Source organism: Lolium perenne, chromosome 4 (genome assembly GCF_019359855.2).
Source record: "Lolium perenne isolate Kyuss_39 chromosome 4, Kyuss_2.0, whole genome shotgun sequence".
NCBI classification, from domain to species: Eukaryota; Viridiplantae; Streptophyta; class Magnoliopsida; order Poales; family Poaceae; genus Lolium; species Lolium perenne.
This window is the reverse complement of record NC_067247.2, coordinates 58101139-58122448: the sequence shown is the minus strand read 5'-3', so window position 1 is coordinate 58122448 and position 21310 is coordinate 58101139. Positions and strand designations below refer to the sequence as shown.

Genomic DNA, 21310 nt, shown 5'->3' with positions numbered 1-21310 from the left:
GCAACAACCACAACACTTGGTAACAACGTGCCACACAAGTCTCCATCTATTTGACATTTTTTGCTTTGAAAAGTTCATCATGCGTCACTAAACCTATTGACAGAAGGAACCCCATTCTTGACCGGATGCCGGAATCTAGATGCAAGCTTTCTGGCAAAGCGCAAAAAAGCTCCCCATCATGTGACGTCGTCATGGGCAGATTCACCTTTGCCGGTGACAAGCACAACCTGTATACACACCAACACACATTGACCAGATCAACCCGGTACCTCAAACAAGCATCTACGAGGACACGTGAACGACACCTTCATCCGCCACACACATGAGTACGGATGGTTTCCAATCAATCAATGGCGTTCTGGCTTCTTCCTCGATCAATCGTGCACACGACGGAATACATTACATCACGCTAAGACAAGATCAGATCCCCCACACGAGCACCCAAAATTTTCATACAAAAGAATGGAGAGGCCTGAGAATCTGATTCCCATGCCAAGAGGCTAGTATATCTACACATTCTACCGGGATCAGAAGCCTCTCTCTCGATCTCATCAAAGTACACCCTGCTGACAGATCATGTCGTGCGGTCATGGCTGAGAGCGGCACGGTTCCCTCCATGAATCTTTTCAAACCTCGGCCGAGAGCTTCGACGAGCGCGGTACCATCACTCCCATGGTGGTATCAATCACCGTCATTTTAAGATCTATCGTGTCCATGTTTACAGTTTTTCACTCAACCTGCTCGCCTATGAGGTCAAGCCCTACTAACAAGAAGGAGATGCCCTGGAACAATAGGAAGTAGAAGTGTATGCCCTGCTTCGTGAGCAGGCTGCGAGCAGCCGCCGTTAAGAGTAGTAGCGACAGAGCGAGCTCCTTCTTATATATCCGGTTGTGCTTCTTCTTCTTCCTGCCGTCTTTCTTCGGACTATCCGACTGATCCTTCAGCATGGCGTCGAGGTTCGGCGCCGAGCCGGTTCTCTGGTGGTGTCTCAGCTCCTTGGGCGGGACCGCCAAGGCGATGAGATCACCTTCTGATGATCGGCCGGATTTCTTGGTCACCACCCACTCGTAGGCGCTTCCGAGCTGGAATAGGCCCGAGATCATGGCGTTGAACTTGGTCACGGACATGGTGTTCTCGAAGAGCAGGTACGGGATGATGAAAGGGAAGGACTTTGGGGATGGCAGGATGTTGAGCAATGACATCAGGGCAGGGATGTAGCATACGACCCAGTCAGGGAGCTCGGCTTCGGGCACGAACATTGTCATCGGGAGGATGATGCAGAAGAGCGTGAAGGAGTAGAATGGCAGGATGAGCTTCCGGAGGAGGAAGAAGAGGAAGATCAAGTTGGCTTTCTTCCAAACTGAAATCTGCAGCAGAGTAAAACAGAGTTAATAGACAGCTAAATTGGTAAGGTTTGAGCGAGGTAAATGGTTTCTACGGCAATGGCAACAAGGAATTCAAGAAGCTAATCCGAGTTAGCATACATAAATTCCTCCATGCTAATACAAAACAAACTGATCTAACAGATAGTGTTACATTGCAGTGTATAGAAGGCAAATGATGAGAAAGCATTTTTCAAAGTGTAACCTAAGCAACCAGCACAAAAGGCAAGTACCAAAGGAGAGGTTTCACAGGATTGCATATTTCAAAAGCACCAACATTTCAGAAATTTCGCCGAACATGTTAACATTATTGAAGCAATCTCTCACGTGCCATGTCGATGTTAGCACATCTAAATTGTCTGTCCAGCTATGTTTAGGTACAATAAAAAGAGCATAACAATACCTTGGACTTGATGATGTCCGGTAAGCAAAGCCTGAATAGCTGCATTGGACCGGAATGCCACCGATGTTGCTGCTTCCTGTAAGCCTCATAGGACTCGGGTAATTCGCATTGACACTATTAACAGTAGAGCAAACAATTCAGGTCAACTCAAATGGTAATAAAAAACACCACATAACTTATGGAGAAGGAATTGGTCAGATAAAATACCTCAACATCATTTAGGAAGATGAACTTCCAGCCATGGAGGTGCGCCCGAACTGCAATGTCCATATCCTCCACCGTCGTCCGCTCCATCCACCCGCCCGAGTCTTCCAATGCCTTGATCCTCCAAACTCCGGCGGTGCCATTGAACCCAAAGAAGTTCAAGAACACGCCATTGACCTGCTGTTCCACCTCAAAGTGGAAGCACAGATTTATGTTCTGCAACCGAGTCAATAGGTTTTCATCCTTGTTCACGAAAGACCATCTTGCTTGCACCAGCCCCAATTCATCATTGTCCTGAAACAAGAGCAAAATTGATAAATCGGAATTGGAATCCTAAACGAGATAACAAAAAGGAAGTAGCACAAGATTCCCACTGAATTTACCTTGAAATGTGGGACGCTGCGCTTTAAGAAGTCTGGGTTTGGTTGGAAGTCAGCGTCAAAGATGGCAACAAATTCGTAATCCTTGACGTAGCTGCAGCCCATGGCGGACTTGAGGTTCCCAGCCTTGTACCCATCCCTGAGCACACGATGCCGGTAGAGAATTCGAGCCCCGTTCTGCTGCCACTTCGCAACCTCATCTCTGATGAGTGACTGCGTCGTCGGGTCGTCGGAGTCATCCAACACCTGAACCAGGAAGTTGGACCTCGGCCAATCAAGGTTGCAGACGGCCGCAATCGATTGTTGATACACCTGGGCGACGACCAGATGGTTAAAGTATTGCAGAATTGGAGTAAAAATAAGAGGCATCTGCGGAGAGCAAGAGCTTAGTAATGCAGCGACACTGACCTCCTTCTCGTTGCACATTGGTATCTGGACGAGCACCATGGGGTAGTAGCCGGCGTCCGGGTCCTCGGCGTCCGGCAGCGGCGAGGATTTAAGCTTTGGCTTGATGCGCTTCAGGTTGATGTAGAAGCAGCCAAGGCACTGGATGAGGCGGTCGGCGCTCTGGATGAGGAAGAGCACCACACACGCGTCGGTGAGAAACTGGAGGAGCGGCGCGAGGTAGGCGGCGCGGAGGCGCAGCCAGGAGCCGTAGAGCGACTCGACGCCGATAATGGGGAGGGCCAGCGCGGAGGCTGCGAGGTTCCAGCCGTTAACGTGCGCGGCCAGCTCGACGGCCAGGAGGAGCATGGAGAGGACGAGGAAGGCCCTGATGAAGGCGTAGAAGCGGGAGCGCAGCACGGGGCTCTCCACGCCGGCGTCGGCGTCGGTCCGGCCGTCGGCCACCCTGCGCCTGGCGGCGGCGCCGAGGGCGACGGCGGCGGAGGCGAGCGAGGCCAGGCATCCCGCCGCGCGGTGCGCCTTGAGCAGCAGCACCCAGGTGATCTGCTTGGCGTTCTTGCCGCGGCCTCCCTTGCGGCGGGCACCGGTGGCGCCGGCGCCGACGAGGAAGTCCTCGTCGTCGTCCTCCGGCGAGATCTCGGAGATGGACCAGTTGGGGTTCTCCATCTTGACGACCACCGGCGTGCCCCGGTAGGCGTCGCCGCCGGCCCTACCGCCCCACAAGCCGGTCCATGGCGCCATGAATGGCCGGTCGAAGAACCCCAAGTCCTCCACCGGCACCGGCCAAGGCCTCGACCTTTCGTTTTCCTGCCCCAAATTAGACGCCCACTCCGCCACACACTATTCCTGGGGCTGCCCTCGCTGCTTTTAGAGCCCTCCGACTCCACCACCCCAGCGCAATCTATCCCAAAGCTCCACTGTGCAGCGGCGAGCTTCACTCCACTGCCATTTTTTTGAGCTTAAGAAGAGGGGCAGAGGAGGGGGAGGCGGCGAGGCTGGGGAGGAAGGACTGGGAACAGCTCAACGCGTCTAGTAGAGAGAAATATTTTACTCCGTGTGTTAATTTCCCTTTTCTTCGCTGCATGCCTTTTTCGTTTTTTTAACTTTTGGGTATGGTTTTTATTCTGGAGATAATTACGGTGAGAAATTTACGCGGTTCCTGTGGTTTAAATGCGGGGGCACACGGGGTTAACATAATTTGTCTCTTTTTTTAACTTTCAAAAGGGCAACATCATCATTGCATCGCAGCTCGTAAACTTTTGGCTTTAGTTTTGTTGTGGGGGAACATTGAACGTGCTTTGAAATTGAAATAAAAAGGAACAAAAAGAAATAATCCTGCCACAAATTTCTGTTTCATTTTTTGTTTGCTCGTTTTTCTTTGTTCTTTTGCTTACTTGTCCTCATTTCTTGTAGAAGTAGTTACAGTGAAACTTTTATCTGGCTCCTCTGATTTTTCTAATGTTTGACAAAATCCACTCTCTTCTTCGGGTAAGCAAGTTTGGATTTGGTCATTCACGGGAAAATATGGCAGCAACTTCACGTTTCCTCCTTTCCCCTCTTTAACATGAGAGGAACAGTATTGACGGTGTGGTAATGCGTTTTGCACTTCAGGCCGAAGTTCTCCCACATATGCCAAACGCATCCCTCCGATCCTTCCGTTTTATAGAATGGTCCTCACGTAACCATGGCTATGGAATGTGGCCTCATATTATGACGTTCTGTTTGGAAGGACGCTATAATAATTACATATGTGGGGGGCAACTTACGGGTACAAAATTCAATTCATAGACCTACCAAATTTGTACTGGTATTTAGCTTCACATTTATTTTAGAATAAAATTTTATTCTTGGCTGACAACTCATTCATGCACTCAAGGGCAGAAAAGCAGATAATGATGGTGTGGACATTGTATTTTCAGATCAACACATTGTTTCAAATCATACCCATTATTTGTATACTTCATTGCCTATATATATAAAAAATAAGCAGATGTAATTAGGTAGTTTGTGCTCCAATTCAACATAGTAGTATGATTGTACAATTGCGAAGAAGTTTAACCATCCGTCGAGGACAAGCATGAGGCGATCCTATGGGGTCCCAAACGTCAACTAGTGACCACCCATTTCTCCATGTGGATGATATGTAGTAGAAGTGTTTACAACTCTTAACAACAATGGACAAAAAACAAAACAAAAAACATATAATAATCCTATGTTCAAATATATCCGCATGCAAATCATTTGTTAATTGTGACCACCTTTTCAAGAATAACATTTTTAATGTTTTTATATATAAAGCCACTAAGTATTCCAAGCAAAATTTTGACTAACAATTTGATCGATAAACAATAAGTTATACTACTATAACACTGAAAATATATCGTTGGAAACATTCTTAAAATATGAATCCAATAATATATACTTTTAGTGACATATAACACATATTATATTGATTAAATTATTAATCAAAATTCTACCTCGAAATGCATATTTTTCTTATATATATAAACAGAGGAAGTACGCACTTTGATCGCCTAGGTTTGAACAAGTTTCTTTTGACAGCTAGAAACCATTAAAATAAATTCCTTTTAACAAACTTTGGGGCATTGTAACGAAATATATGTACTGCTATTTCTTTTTATCCAAGTTTCTACAATTTCTCACGATTATGTTTGTGAATATGTATTCCAAAAGCTTAGAATTTTGTGAACGTATATGGTTGCCAAAGACGTGCTCAAATCCAGATGTTGGTTTGCCCTTCTCAATCTTAAATCATGACTCTTTGTTGCCACAGTCATTCGTCAGCGGTCGACGGAACACAGGCACACACGAGTCCGCCATGGTGAAGGTCTTCTCGAGGTTGGCTTCGTTTTCCTTCGACGATTCTTTTGACGAAGAAGGTAGAGCGGGACCAACCTAGTTCCGGTCATCTCATGGCCATCTGATTGAAGTGATGAAGACGTATGATGTGTCTTCGAGAAGGGTTAGCCGTGAAGTTAGGTCGTTTTAGCCCTACTTTGTATACCTGGAAAAATAAATGGACGCACGTAGTCTAACAAATTTAGGTTTAGCTAGAGCGGAGCTTCTGAGTAATAAAATGTCAAAAAAAAAACCTGAAAAGTGCGTGTGTGGGGGGTTGAAACAAACAAATTTCACATGAAGCAAAATCGGTTGACGACCCGCACGTGAAGGAGTGGAGCCATCTGATTAGCTGCGGAGACGGTAAATTACTTGCGTCGTCGATCAGGCAGTCTCTCTCACCCCGTGAAGAAGAGAAGAGCCGCTCCAGCCGCCCAGACCAAAAGCTCCCCGATCGGACGGCACACGCTCACTACCAAGCGTCCGTTTCAAACTGGGCCGTCCGATGGGCATGCCCTTTCCCCGTACGTGGCCCCAGGCCGGTAATAAAGAAAGCGACAGCGAAGCGAGGGGAAAGGCAGTAGTAAAAGGCAAAGCGTAACCCAGCGAGCGTGTGCGGCCCACACCGTCCCTGAACGCAGAGATCGACGGACGGGCGGCCCTGTCACGAGACGGTGACGGGAGACGGTTACGGGACCATGCCGCGCGCGTTCTTCCCGTATCTTCTTTCCGCTGCCGTCCGTCGATTCGTCTTCGATCGGTTGTCCAGGCGGGCCGATGGCGATGAGACGTCGGTCGGGGTCGTGGTCGCGGCGATGGTGCGTGACGAGCGGGCGGATTCGCGCGTCACCATGGGAGAGGGAGGGGAGCGTCCACTGGCAGTGCCGCGCGCGCTGAGGTTTGGAAGGAGCACGCGCGCACTCGTGTGCCAATCAATGCCGCCATCAATGGGATCGCCGGGTGGGTGTGCCGGCGGAGCTTCCACGGCACGACACTCAAAGCCCGTGTCCCTCCCTCGCCAAGACACAGAGGCCCTGCTGCCCATGGATCCATCCATCGGTTCGTACCTACGTGCGCATTAACGTGCCAGTGGATCAGGGACATACATGTGCGTGTAACCACCGCGTGCTTGAGCCGCCGCTGCTTCTAAAACCCCGTACGATGGAAGATACCTCAACATGTTGCCATTGCACGCCCTGCTAAAATGGGCAGTCATGGAAATAGGTATGGGTATGTCTCGCTCCGGGTAGGCATGGTACATGCAACGCAACGCAACGCAACGCAACGAGGGGCATGTCGCAGCAGCATGGCCAGCAGGCAAGGGTCGCAAGCTCCTTCAATAAGGAAACACATGTCTCCTCATCTCTTGGAGCGTCCTACACTTTAACATGCTGACGAATGAAATCTTTTTAGTACATCACGACATCGATAAAACAAGAAATCTCAAATTAATATCACATACAAGCTTTCGACCAACTTTCACGATTTAAAATAAGCTTTTGCAGAAGAAAATAATTGTTTTGCTTCAGCGAGGCTCAAGACGAGGGCACCCCTTTTATGCCGCCGAACCATTCGGCTGTGGGCAAAGCCAGTTTTCTACCAGCTATTTACACGTTTCGATGCATTACGGGAGACACACAATAGCTAGATAAAGATGAATCAAGTAAAGAATGCCAAAAGAAAAAGACAAAGTAGTTGGAAACGAAAAAGACTATCCTTTCATGGAAGAGTAGTTCATATTACTTGGAAAATAGGTAATATGCAACTATTTGGTTTCTTGTTTCTACCTATCGAAACAAGTTTTATGCCGATTGACTTATTTCTGATAAAGATTCTTTTTCGCAATTTCATATTGAGCAATAAGAAATATCTCAACTGGCTAATTGGATAGTAGCTTGCCGCCCTAATGATCAAGGATGGCTTGGTGTTCACAATCTTGAGGTTAAGAGGAGAGCTCTTCTTGGTAAATGGGTTTTTAATCTTCTTGCCGTAGATAGGTGCAGGAAACTCTTCGGAAAGGAAAATATGTGGGCTCACTTGCCCTATCTCAAGTTTATTAGAAACCCTAAGACTCGTTTTTCTATGATGGCCTAACGATAATGAAGAAATACTTTTTCCAATATAGTTCGTTCATAATCAAGGATGGCTCGTAATTTAGGTTCCGGTAGGATAAGTGGTTGCCTAACGCTACACTTCGAGTAAAATATCCAGCTATGTACAACATTCTTCGTCACAAAAAAGCGATACAATCGCTAAGATGTTGTAGCCCCACCAAATATGGCGTTCAAAAGAGATCTAGTTGGTCATTGGATTGGCTTGCATAATGGCATGCTTTGATGCAGTGTTTGGCTTTGTTACAATCACCGCAAGGGATTAACAAATCTACATGAGTGATAAGTTTTTTGTGGAGTCCATATATATAGTCCTAATACAACCAAATCAGCTAGTCAATAATAGCAAAGCATGTAAAATGAAGATTTCATTATAGACTAAGATTTTGGCTTGGTATCTTTGTAGTGGAGTAAATACTCACCAAAGACAACATTGTAAAACTAAGTTGACATGGAAGTACAAAGTATGTAGTTTCTCATCATGACGAGACTATTAAGCACATATTCTCCAAGTTCAATTTTGCTAGATCTATCTGATCGGTCATCTAAGTAGGTTATATCTTATACCTACAACGTGATATTGCTAATATATATTGAACAACTGGCTAAATGGTGCGGTTCATAGTTTATAATACTTATTACGGTAGGAGAACTTGCCATTATTTGGTGGCTATGGATTTGTAGAAATGACAAGGTTTTTAACGATCAAAATTTCTTCTTTAATTGCTAGTGTTTATGGAGGTACAACCTGTTTACGAAGATGTCTACTCGGTTGAAGAACACGGTAAGTGATACTTTTATCCAATAGATAACATAATGTTACGAGTGGCTCTCTATGTCATATGCGCTTATGTAGTTTCTATGAGAATTACATGTATTGCAACTTTGTTTTGTTTTGTTCATCTAAATTTGTATCATTATAGAGAACCAACCTTAGATTGGGTGGTTAGCAGGGTGGTTGTATCCCCAGCCTGTCGACAGCGAGGCGCCGGTGGTTACTTCGTCAATTTCAAGATTCGATCCGCCGGCTCAGTCTTCTCGAGGTGCTCATAGGGTAGGGTAGGGGTGAGTGTATGCGCGTGTGTGAGCGTTTGCGTTTGTACTATGTTTTTTTTAAATATCGTTATACGTGTCCTAGTTATGCAGCAACTGGATATAAATATTAAAGATTTTAACAGATAAATGGTAATTTGCTAGAAAGAAAAGAAAGAAACAAAGATGTTTTGATTGTACTCTATGCCAGCTCCCTCCCTCCCAGTTTAGGATGCGCATAAGTCTTCACCCGCATACCAATAAGTTGCATGCAGCGTCATGGAGAAAATCTTCTAGACTAAAATACCCTCCCGCAATATTGATAAGCATGCAAGGCTGCCCATCCTCCTCCATTAATACCCATGCATGCATTGGCCAGCTCCTCCTCGCACGTCCCTTCGGTCTCCACCCTTCCTTCTTCCCAGACGGACATTCAATCCCGCCAAGCTTTCATCCATGGCTGCTCCAAACAGAGCACAATGGTGCGAATGAGCAGCAAAAAAATTCGTTTGAATTTCACTAAAAGAGCTGCACTTAGGAGGGAACTAAACCATGGCGCCGTTTCTGTAAATTCGAATGAAAATTTTAGTCTCCCTCTCCTGCACTCTATAAATACTCCATGGGGCCATTGAGCTTTTCTCATCACATTCCTTTCTTTTCCCTCCTTGTCTCCCATGGATACTGATGGTCCTATCGATTGGGACGCCATTGAAGATCAGTACGACGGTGTGGCCATCGACTTGAACTACGCCTATGTGTTTGAAGAAAGCGATGATGGTATGGTGTTGTTCATTGCTGTTCACGCAGCTCATGGTCTCCATCTTCCTGCTCCTTCTCGCTGTGTTGGCCTTGCAGCTCACCACACAGCTTTTCTTCCTCGTTCAGGAGTTCACGACCTCGACGGAGCAGCTCTTCATCCGGGACCTCCTCCTCCTCTTCTTGGCTATCTAAGAACCACGACGGATCCATGCCACCGTCGTCGTCTAGGGAGTGAGAGAGAGAATACGGGCAAGAGGAGTTGAAGAGACTGGGAGAAGACGAGGAAGACAAGAGTAAATCTGGCCAAGGAATTAATGCATAGAGCTGGCATGCAGCCAGGGGCAAAAGAGTTCGTTTTGTACTAGTTTTAGCTGCCCATCACAATACGCATCCTAAAACGAGAAAATCGTGAAAAACTTATACGCATCCTAAAGTGGGAGGGAGGGAGTAGTACTTACTGTAGTCTCCTTAGTTGAGGATGATAGAGTCAAGCAGCTTGTCATTTATTGTGCATGTAGTAGTGGTCCAGCGGTAACCTCGAGGGTTCTGCGTAGGTGTAACAAGTGTTATTTGTTAGTTAATAGAGTTTGCTAGGAATCAGTTATCAATGTGCGCACGGAATAAAAAAAGCATACCAAGGCTCTGCATCGTGATTCTTGGCAATACAAAGGAGGCAGGTTCAGCAGCAGGTTGTTCGTCGGGAGATTTTCGACGCTTCTGCCATTTTGGTGTCTCGCGCGGTTCCTGCACGTCCACGGTACTGCTGGAACTTGACCCTCATCGATAGCTGGCTTTCTTGTAAAATGACCCCTTGCAGTTAGCTCATCTAGAGTGGGAGGAAGACACATATGGAGAGGCGGCACCGGGACCGGCGGGACGGGAGCAGGGATATCTGGAAAACGAGATGACGACATCTGAGCAAGAAAAAGGTATAATGTTAGAAATTATGCATGCACAGTTAAGAGGGAGAGAGATCTAGAGAGAGGGAGAGAAAGAGAGAGAGAGTGAGAGACGCACCAAGGATTCTTGAGCAAAGTTGGCGGCTTGAAGAGATTGAGTGGCCTCCTAGTACGTGGATCTGAAGCAAGAAACAAGTAGAGGGTTAGCAATTAGGGCTTTCTATTTTCGTGCCCTCAGGTCCTTAGTTGTACTCAGTTTTCCCCAACTCCTTAGTTTTTCCTCAGTTTTCCCCAAGCCCTTGTTTGAAACCCGCAGAAGCAGCTCAGACGGCAGGATTCCCGTTTAGTTGACCGTTCTGTCACGTGTGGGGCCGCGTCGTGTGGGGCCGCGTCGTGTGGGCCCGTGTCGCGTGGGGCTGGTAGAAAGGGACCGCGTGGGACAGGACGAGAAGCGTTTGGTTGCACGTGAGCAGGAGCTGGGTTCTGTCTCTCTCGGCCCCAAATTGGCATTATTAAGTGCACCTTTTTCCCCTCTTTCTCTCTGTCCTTTTCACCAAATTAGTATAAAATCTAGAGAAGCTTGCATTTCTGACTTTCTTCAATTATTTGTGCCTTTTGGCCCTCGTTGTTTGCCCAATATGGCAGCAAATCTAGTACTCCCTCTGGTCCATATGTATATAGTTAAATCTAGAAGCAAATCTCCAGGATAATGTACGATAAATTCACAGTCAAAGTAAATCAAGAAAACTAAGTACGGCCAACAAAATATAGTAGACTAGGGATAGATAATCCCTAGATAATATGGATAGATAATAAGCTGCATACACAGCAGCCAACATAGTAACAGGTTCTTCACAGCACCATCATACTAACATAACAACAAGGGATCCCTAGCTAACAACAAAGGGATCCCAACAACAAACTAGGAGGCAGCAGCAGCAGCACACGTCCAGGACTCCGCCTACCCCATCTGGCTCTGCCTCCACTTGTTGCTCTTGCTCCCCTTGGGAGCCTTGGGCTTGAGCGGAGGCATGCGCCCGGCGGAGATCTCCACCCGCTCCAAGCTGCGGAGGTGCATGCCGAGCGCCCTGTGCTTGGCGCGGAAGGAGTGGACGTTCACCGTCGTGCCGACGTTGGGGAAGGTGGTGCTGATGTTCTCAGCATGCGTGACGAGGCAGTTGAAGTCCGTGGCGCCGAGTCTCCTGGTGCAGAAGGGGCACCTGTAGACCTCCTTGGCGAAGTAGGAGATGTACTGGCCGACCTGCAGCCTCCGCAACACCTGGCGAGTCTTGACGTCCTCCTCCTCCTCGTCGCTGCCGACGTCGCTGCCAGACATCTGATTCATATCAAACAGAAACTAGTGAATGAGTTGCAACGATGACTAACGTACATGATAACAAAGTTAAGAAAAACAGAGTCAGCCTCAGTTAGAGTGGACATGATTATATATCTACAGGGAAGGTGTAAGCGAACTAAAGCTCATGTACAACAGATTTGTACACAGCAATGGTTCGCTGAACCCTCCCTGTAAAAATTTGTACCCAACCATTCATCATAGGCAAAGAAACAGATTCTAGATCTAAACTAGATCTGAACTTGAACACATTCGAGATTATTTGCAAAATTAAACGGTTGATATCTTTTGATTAGTGCATAAAATAACTGATTGAGATCCCATGATTACTTGCATAAATTAACTGATTGAGATCCAATATTACTTGCATAAATTAACCGAACAGCCGAACCCCAAATCTTAAACGAAATCAAGAAGTGATCAAAACAAAATGGAATAAAATCGGCGCAAATATTAGCCCAATACTCATCCATCTACAGATCCATCTATACCAGCAAAAATATGGTTCAAAAAGGAATGGGGAACAAAAAAAGGAAGCAAACCGTAGTTACCTCGTTCCATGGGTCCTCCAGGGAGGTGTCGTAGGGGTTCGGGGGCGGGACGTACGGCACGGGGTCGTAGGGGTCCCATCCCGCCGGGATCTGACTGCCACCGGCGGCAGCAGCCTCCGATGCACCGGCGACGGCGGCGGCGGCGACGTCCGTAGAGGGGACGGCGCCGAAGATGGAGGCGTCGCGCTTCGAGCCTACCTCGACGATGGGATTGGCATTCTCCTTGTCCATCTCTCCGGCGGAGGAAGAGGAAGAGGGAGAGGGAGAGGGTTTTTTGCTTTGGAGAAGATGATGGGACGTGAGAGAGTTGGTGATGCGTGAGCGAGTGAGAGTGACAGAGAGAGTGCGAGGAGGCGTCTATAAAGGCGAGGGGTGGTTAATGCGACCCGCGTCCTACGCGTGCACAGGTGCACGTCTGCACGTCTTGGACTTCTGCAACGCGACACGCGTCCACGATTGCACGTCTAGACTTCTCCACCACGACTCGCGTCTACGCGTCAACAATTGCACGTGTCCTCGAGTCTAACCCTGGAAATTTAGATATACTCAGGTATACCCTCGAGTCTTATACTAGCATTTTTTGTGTGCTCAATTTTCCCCTCGAGTGCTAGTACTGGCTAGTGCAATATACTCAGTATTACCCTCAAGTGACTGGTCAACAGAGAGTCAACAAATGAGATTAACTAGTTAAATGAGTCATTTAATGTGCAAAAAAATCCGAAAAAGAGTGGCACTTACTCATGGAGTCTTTACCACAAATTGCCACTTCTCAAATCATAGATAAATCGTAGATAAATCAAGTTTTACCACAAATTGCCACTTCTCAAATCACCTAGTAGCTATGAAGGTGCATGGTTTTCCACAATAAGCCCTTCCCAAAACAGCTTCCCCCAAATCATACTTTATCTAAATGAGGTCACAATTCTCACACTGATGTATATTGGTATTGCAAATAGTTTGAAGTAGGCCAAGATGGGTTTCATTGTACAAAACACGCATTTTCCATTTTTTAAATCTCATATTTGAATCCCTTAGTCTATTTACTACTCAGGTGCCCTTGGTTTCTTGATAGTACTCAGTTTTGCCCTCTCTCTTCACAAATTCTCGCAGACGTGCAACATCGCCCTGATTGGTCTATCCCATATCACGCGGATCGTGCCCGCCGACCGTTGATCGTATGATATAGGGAACGGGCAGGATAACCCCTCTCTCTCTCTGTTGGCGGTTAATTAGCTTCCACCCTCTAAGTATGCTGAAGGGCGGTTTTCTGTATTATTTTTCACGCGCTAAAAATTATAAACTCTTTTAGGCGTTATTTTTCACGCAAAAAATGATAAACCATCACCGATTTGTTGTTGCCATTACTTTTCACGCAAAACAAATGATAAACCATCACCGATTTGTTGTTGCCATTACTTTTCACGCAAAAAAAAAATGATAAACCATCACCGATTTGTTGTTGCCATTACTTTTCACGCAAAAAAATGATAAATCATCACCGATTTGTTGTTGCCATTACTTTTCACGCAAAAAATAATAAACCATCAACAATTTGTTGTAGCCATTACTTTTCACGCAAAAAATCATAAACCATCTATCTTTGTATAGAATGATAAACCTATCACGTACGATTTTTGAGGTCATTTAGAGAAGGCAGAAAAAACCTAATTTGTTACAAAAGTTTAGCATACATGATGGCATACCTATAACAACAAGGAATATCTAAAAGGGAAAGTTTCAGAAAATTTGAAATTTAGGGTGAAAATGATGCCATACATGATGCTGTTTTTCGAGGTTTTGACCTGAAAATGATGCCCAACAATCTATCTATCTATGTATAGAAGATCAGCTGTATGAAATTTGAGGTTATTTAGAGAAGGTAGAAATAATCACCTTGTTAGAAAAGCTGGTTTCAGCGAGACGAAACGGCATGCGCTTAAGCAAAGTGATTTTTTCGAACATCTCCAAATTACCCCAAATTTTCCATACATGATGCCATACGTGTAACAACAAGGAACCCTATCTAAAAAGTGTCAAAAAAGTTTGCCCAACCGTATAGCTCTATCAAAAAGAACCTCACCATGGCGCTAGTATAATTTTGGGATAGTTACAAACTTTCGTTACCTAACCTTCAACATGAAACTTGTTTCAAATTCATTTTGGCCTACAAGAAACAAATCCCAACTTGATTCGAGCACCACAGCCTCCAAACGATGCCGATGCCGATATCGGCATGGTCAGAATGGCTATGCTCGCCGCCACTGCTAGGTCAAAGTTGGGATGCACCCTCAATCCCGTCCCCTCATTCGATCACTGACACACCAGAGATACCGCCGAGGCCAATACCGAACGTACATGCTGATGCCAATGCCGAACATGCATGCACGCCGCTGTGGGCACGGCCACGCCGACCCGCTATGCTGGACGCCACAGACCGCCGCGAGGTCTTTCCCTTCGCCACCACACTCTCCTAGCACCCACCTATACACGCCAGAAAGGAGAGACACTAGTTTTCTCTACATTGCTCGCGTTCGTGTCCGACACGGTCAGTCAAAGTTTTGAGGTGGTCGTCGATGTCATCGACCATTTCTTCTCTTCTTTGCATGGTTAAACGCGTCTAGTTCATATCTATCTAATGCGTCTGGTCTCGCCTCATGCAGTTCTTTGTGGACGTCGATCTCATCTCGGCACCCCGCATGCCACCTCCTCCGTGCCATCGCTGTAGAGCTCCGTTTAAAAATCTAATCCTACCCGTGTATTGCCCCTTGTATCAGCGTCATGGCCCCACTTGTCATTTGATATACCGAAGCCCCACTCGTTCGCGTTTTGGTCAGGGATACAGCGATGCTTACGGTCAAACAAAGATGGATGGTCTGACGTGTCTTTGCAGGCTCTACGTGGCCCCACTAGTCAGAAGATAACGGTCAACCGTCGGGCAACCGGCCGTTACATCACGTGTGATGGTTTCAGACAAACGCTTGGGTAAAACTGAGGATAAACTAAGGAGCTGGGGAAAACTGAGCACAACTAAGGACCCGAGGGCACGAAAATAGAAATCCCTAGCAATTAACATGGTCAAGCTGCATATGCATGCACGACAAAGCTGGAGATGGAAGGCGATAGAAAACCCGACACACACACACAGAGAGAGAGAGAGAAGCACCAAGGATTCGATCTTGAGCAAATGTTGGCGGCTTGAAGAGATCGTGCTGCCTCCTCTTTGATCTGAGCAAGAAACAAGATAACGCTCAGCAAATAACTTGGTCAAGCTAGAGATGGAACGCAAAGAGAAACCCTAGGAGAAAGAGGGTGAGAGTGAGAGACACACACCAAGGATTCTCGAGCAAGGGTTGGCGGCTTCAAGACATCGAGCGACCTCCTCGTCGATCTGAGGAAGAAACGATAACAGTTAGGCTACAAATTACCTACGGTACTCCTTGCTCGAGCAAAGAGAAAGAGCGAGAGCTGAGAGAGACCTGACTTCAAGAGCAGAGAGCGATGCAAACTAGGGTTTCTACTTCTTGTTTTTAGCCTGTAGATCGCTTATTTTATAGTCACGGCTAGAGGAGGGAGCGCTCACCAAGCGTCTCACTTTAAATTACCGGCAGGCTTGGTGGAGCACCACCTTGAATTTACAATGCAGGGAAGGGGACAGAGGAGGGAGGGTTGCTTCTTTACTCCTAAATGCTAGCTACGTATAGGAGTATCCATCGTTTACACTAGCAACACACCTCACGCCACCTCGCCTTCAAACAACATGCCTGCTTGGTATTACATGCCAGCTACCCTCTGCTTCATAGGTACTCCCTCCCTGTCAGTTTAGGATGCGCATAAGTCTTGACCCGCATACCAATAAGTTGCATGCAACGTCGTGGAGAAAATCTTCTAGACTAAAATACCCTCCCGCAAGATTGATAAGCATGCAAGGCTGCCCATCCTCCTCCATTAATACCCATGCATGCATTGGCCAGCTCCTCCTCGCACGTCCCTTCGGTCTCCACCCTTCCTTCTTCCCAGACGGACATTCAATCCCGCCAAGCTTTCATCCATGGCTGCTCCAAACAGAGCACAATGGCGCGAATGAGCAGCAAAAAAATTCGTTTGAATTTCACTAAAAGAGCTGCACTTAGGAGGGAACTAAACCATGGCGCAGTTTCTGTAAAATTCGAATGAAAATTTTAGTCTCCCTCTCCTGCACTCTATAAATACTCCATGGCGCCATTGAGCTTTCTGATCACCTTCCTTTCTTTTCCCTCCTTGTCTCACATGGATACTGATGGTCCTATCGATTGGGACGCCATTGAAGATCAGTACGACGGTGCGGCCATCGACTTGAACTACGCCTATGTGTTTGAAGAAAGCGATGATGGTATGGTGCTGTTCATTGTTGTTGACGAAGCTCATGGTCTCCATCTTCCTGCTCCTTCTCGCTATGTTGGCCTCGCAGCTCACCACACATCTTTTCTTCCTCACTCAGGAGTTCGCGACCTCTACGGAGCAGCTCTTCTTCCGGGACCTCCTCCTCCTCTTCTTGGCTATCTAAGGACCACGACGGATCCATGCCACCGTCGTCGTCCAGGGAGTGAGAGAGAGAATACGGGAAAGTGGAGTTGAAGAGACTGGGAGAAGACGAGGAAGACAAGAGTAAATCTGGCCAAGGAATTAATGCATAGAGCTGGCATGCAGCCAGGGGCAAAAGAGTCCGTTTTGTACTAGTTTTAGCTGCCCATCACAATACGCATCCTAAAACGAGAAAACCGTGAAAAACTTAACGCATCCTAAAGTGGGAGGGAGGGAGTAGTACTTACTGTAGTCTCCTTGGTTGAGGATGATAGAGTCAAGCGGCTTGTCGTTTACTGTGCATGTAGTAGTGGTCCAGCGGTAACCTCGAGGGTTCTGCGTAGGTGTAACAAGTGTTATTTGTTAGTTAATAGAGTTTGCTAGGAATCAGTCATCAATGTGCGCGCGGAATAAAAAAAACATACCAAGGCTCTACATCGTGATTCTTGGCAATACAAGGGAGGCAGGTTCAGCAGCAGGTTGTTCGTCGGGAGATTTTTGACGCTTCTGCCATTTTGGTGTCTCGCGCGGTTCCTGCACGTCCACGGTACTGCCGGAACTTGACCCTCATCGACAGCCGGCTTTCTTGTCAAATGATCCCTTGCAGTTAGCTCATCCAGAGTGGGAGGAAAACACATATGGGGAGGCGGCACCGGGACCTACGGGACGGGAACAGGGCTATCTGGAAAACGAGATGACGACATCTGAGCAAGAAAAAGGTATAATGTTAGAAATTATGCATGCACGGTTAAGAGAGAGAGAGATATCTAGAGAGAGGGAGGGAGAGAGAGATACGCACTAAGGATTCTTGAGCAAAGTTGGCGGCTTGAAGAGATTGAGTGGCCTCCTAGTACGTGGATCTGAAGAAAGAAACAAGTAGAGGGTTAGCAATTAACATGGTCAAGCTGCATATGCATGCATGGCAAAGCTGGAGATGGAAGGCGATAGAAAACCCGACACACACACACACACAGAGAGAGAGAGAGAGAGAGAGAGGCACCAAGGATTCGATCTTGAGCAAACGTTGGCGGCTTGAAGAGATCGTGCTGCCTCCTCTTTGATCTGAGCAAGAAACAAGATAACGCTCAGCAAATAACTTGGTCAAGCTAGAGATGGAACGCAAAGAGAAACCCCAGGAGAAAGAGGGTTAGAGTGAGAGACACACACCAAGGATTCTCGAGCAAGGGTTGGCGGCTTCAAGGCATCGAGCGGCCTCCTCGTCGATCTGAGGAAGAAACGATAACAGTTAGGCTACAAATTACCTACGGTACTCCTTGCTCGAGCAAAGAGAAAGAGCGAGAGCTGAGAGAGACCTGACTTCAAGAGCAGAGAGCGATGTAAACTAGGGTTTCTACTTCTTGTTTTCAGCTTGTAGATCGCTTATTTTATAGTCACGGCTAGAGTAGGGAGCGCTCACCAAGCGTCTCGCTTTAAATTACCGGCAGGCTTGGTGGAGCACCACCTTGAATTTACAATGTGGGAAGGGGACAGAGGAGGGAGCGTTGCTCCTTTACTCCTAAATGTTAGCTACGTACAGGAGTATCCATCGTTTACCCAAGCAACTCACCTCACGCCACCTCGCCTTCAAACGACAGGCCTGCTTGGTATTACATGCCAGCTACCCTCTGCTTCATAGGTACTCCCTCCCTCCCAGTTTAGGATACGCATAATTCTTGACCCGCATACCAATAAGCTGCATGCAACATCGTGGAGAAAATCTTCTAGACTAGAATACCCTCCCGCAAGATTGATAAGCATGCAAGGCTGCCCATCCTCCTCCATTAATACCCATGCATGCATTGGCCAGCTCCTCCTCGCACGTCCCTTCGGTCTCCACCCTTCCTTCTTCCCAGACGGACATTCAATCCCGCCAAGCTTTCATCCATGGCTGCTCCAAACAGAGCACAATGGCGCGAATGAGCAACAAAAAAATTTGTTTGAATTTCACTAAAAGAGCTGCACTTAGGAGGGAACTAAACCATGGCGCCGTTTCTGTAAAATTCGAATGAAAATTTTAGTCTCCCTCTCCTGCACTCTATAAATACTCCATGGCGCCACTGAGCTTTCTCATCACCTTCCTTTCTTTTCCCTCCTTGTCTCACATGGATACTGATGGTCCTATCGATTGGGATGCCATTGAAGATCAGTACGACGGTGCGGCCATCGACTTGAACTACGCCTATGTGTTTGAAGAAAGCGATGATGGTATGGTGCTGTTCATTGCTGTTGACGCAACTCATGGTCTCCATCTTCCTGCTCCTTCTCGCTGTGTTGGCCTCGCAGCTCACCACACAGCTTTTCTTCCTCACTCAGGAGTTCGCGACCTCTACGGAGCAGCTCTTCTTCCGGGACCTCCTCCTCCTCTTCTTGGCTATCTAAGAACCACGACGGATCCATGCCACCGTCGTCGTCTAGGGAGTGAGAGAGAGAATACGGGAAAGAGGAGTTGAAGAGACTAGGAGAAGACAAGGAAGACAAGAGTAAATCTGGCCAAGGACTTAATGCATAGAGCTGGCATGCCAGGGGCAAAAGAGTCCGTTTTGTACTAGTTTTAGCTGCCCATCACAATACGCATCCTAAAACGAGAAAACCGTGAAAAACTTATACGCATCCTAAAGTGGGAGGGAGGGAGTAGTACTTACTGTAGTCTCCTTGGCTGAGGATGATAGAGTCAAGCGGCTTGTCGTTTACTGTGCATGTAGTAGTGGTCCAGCGGTAACCTCGAGGGTTCTGCGTAGGTGTAACAAGTGTTATTTGTTAGTTAATAGAGTTTGCTAGGAATCAGTCATCAATGTGCGCGCGGAATAAAAAAAACATACCAAGGCTCTGCATCGTGATTCTTGGCAATACAAGGGAGGCAGGTTCAGCAGCAGGTTGTTCGTCGGGAGATTTTTGACGCTTCTGCCATTTTGGTGTCTCGCGCGGTTCCTGCACGTCCACGGTACTGCCGGAACTTGACCCTCATCGACAGCTGGCTTTCTTGTCAAATGACCCCTTTGCAGTTAGCTCATCTAGAGTGGGAGGAAGACACATATGGAGAGGCGGCACCGGGACCTGCGGGACGGGAGCAGGGCTATCTGGAAAATGAGATGACGACATCTGAGCAAGAAAAAGCTATAATGTTAGAAATTATGCATGCACGGTTAAGAGAGAGAGATCTAGAGAGAGGGAGAGAGAGAGAGAGAGACGCACCAAGGATTCTTGAGCAAAGTTGGCGGCTTGAAGAGATTGAGTGGCCTCCTAGTACGTGGATCTGAAGCAAGAAACAAGTAGAGGGTTAGCAATTAACATGGTCAAGCTGCATATGCATGCACGGCAAAGCTGGAGATGGAAGGCGATAGAAAACCCGACACACACACACACACACACACAGAGAGGCGGATTCGATCTTGAGCAAACGTTGGCTGCTTGAAGAGATCGTGCTGCCTCCTCTTTGATCTGAGCAAGAAACAAGATAACGCTCAGCAAATAACTTGGTCAAGCTAGAGATGGAACGCAAAGAGAAACCCCAGGAGAAAGAGGGTTAGAGTGAGAGACACACACCAAGGATTCTCGAGCAAGGGTTGGCGGCTTCAAGACATCGAGCGGCCTCCTCGTCGATCTGAGGAAGAAACGATAACAGTTAGGCTACAAATTACCTACGGTACTCCTTGCTCGAGCAAAGAGAAAGAGCGAGAGCTGAGAGAGACCTGACTTCAAGAGCAGAGAGAGATGCAAACTAGGGTTTCTACTTCTTGTTTTCAGCTTGTAGATCGCTTATTTTATAGTCACGGCTAGAGTAGGGAGCGCTCACCAAGCGTCTCGCTTTAAATTACTGGCAGGCTTGGTGGAGCACCACCTTAAATTTACAATGCGGGAAGGGGACAGAGGAGGGAGCGTTGCTCCTTTACTCCTAAATGCTAGCTACGTACAGGAGTATCCATCGTTTACCCTAGCAACACACCTCACGCCACCTCGCCTTCAAACAACATGCCTGCTTGCTATTACATGCCAGCTACCCTCTGCTTCATAGGTACTCCCTCCCTCTCAGTTTAGGATGCGCATAAGTCTTGACCCGCATACCAATAAGCTGCATGCAACGTCGTGGAGAAAATCTTCTAGACTAAAATACCCTCCCGCAAGATTGATAAGCATGCAAGGCTGCCCATCCTCCTCCATTAATACCCATGCATGCATTGGCCAGCTCCTCCTCGCACGTCCCTTCGGTCTCCACCCTTCCTTCTTCCCAGACGGACATTCAATCCCGCCAAGCTTTCATCCATGGCTGCTCCAAACAGAGCACAATGGCACGAATGAGCAGCAAAAAAATTCGTTTGAATTTCACTAAAAGAGCTGCACTTAGGATGGAACTAAACCATGGCGCCGTTTCTGTAAAATTCGAATGAAAATTTCAGTCTCCCTCTCCTGCACT

The 21310-nt window shown here is 47.1% G+C and overlaps 1 protein-coding gene across 1 annotated transcript; it reads right to left on the bottom strand.

Annotated features, from left to right (window-relative positions):
* Positions 1 to 336: 336 nt before the first annotated feature.
* On the bottom strand, positions 337 to 3793 carry LOC127292639 (probable xyloglucan glycosyltransferase 9). The gene is made up of 5 exons (XM_051322085.2): positions 2778 to 3793; positions 2373 to 2681; positions 1993 to 2283; positions 1786 to 1899; positions 337 to 1367 (listed from the first exon to the last, which is right to left on the bottom strand). Exons 1-5 carry the CDS (start codon positions 3513 to 3515, stop codon positions 729 to 731), a joined length of 2091 nt encoding a protein of 696 aa, XP_051178045.1. The 5' UTR covers positions 3516 to 3793; the 3' UTR covers positions 337 to 728.
* Positions 3794 to 21310: the final 17517 nt, after the last annotated feature.

Excerpts from the sequence above, each read along its gene's own strand:
- LOC127292639 (XM_051322085.2), bottom strand. The coding sequence starts at position 3,515 with ATGGCGCCATGGACCGGCTTGTGGGGCGGTAGGGCCGGCGGCGACGCC. Across the intron at positions 2,284-2,372 it reads GCAGCGTCCCACATTTCAAG|GACAATGATGAATTGGGGCT; the intron begins GTAAATTCAGTG and ends CTCTTGTTTCAG. Across the intron at positions 1,900-1,992 it reads TCTTCCTAAATGATGTTGAG|TGTCAATGCGAATTACCCGA; the intron begins GTATTTTATCTG and ends TACTGTTAATAG.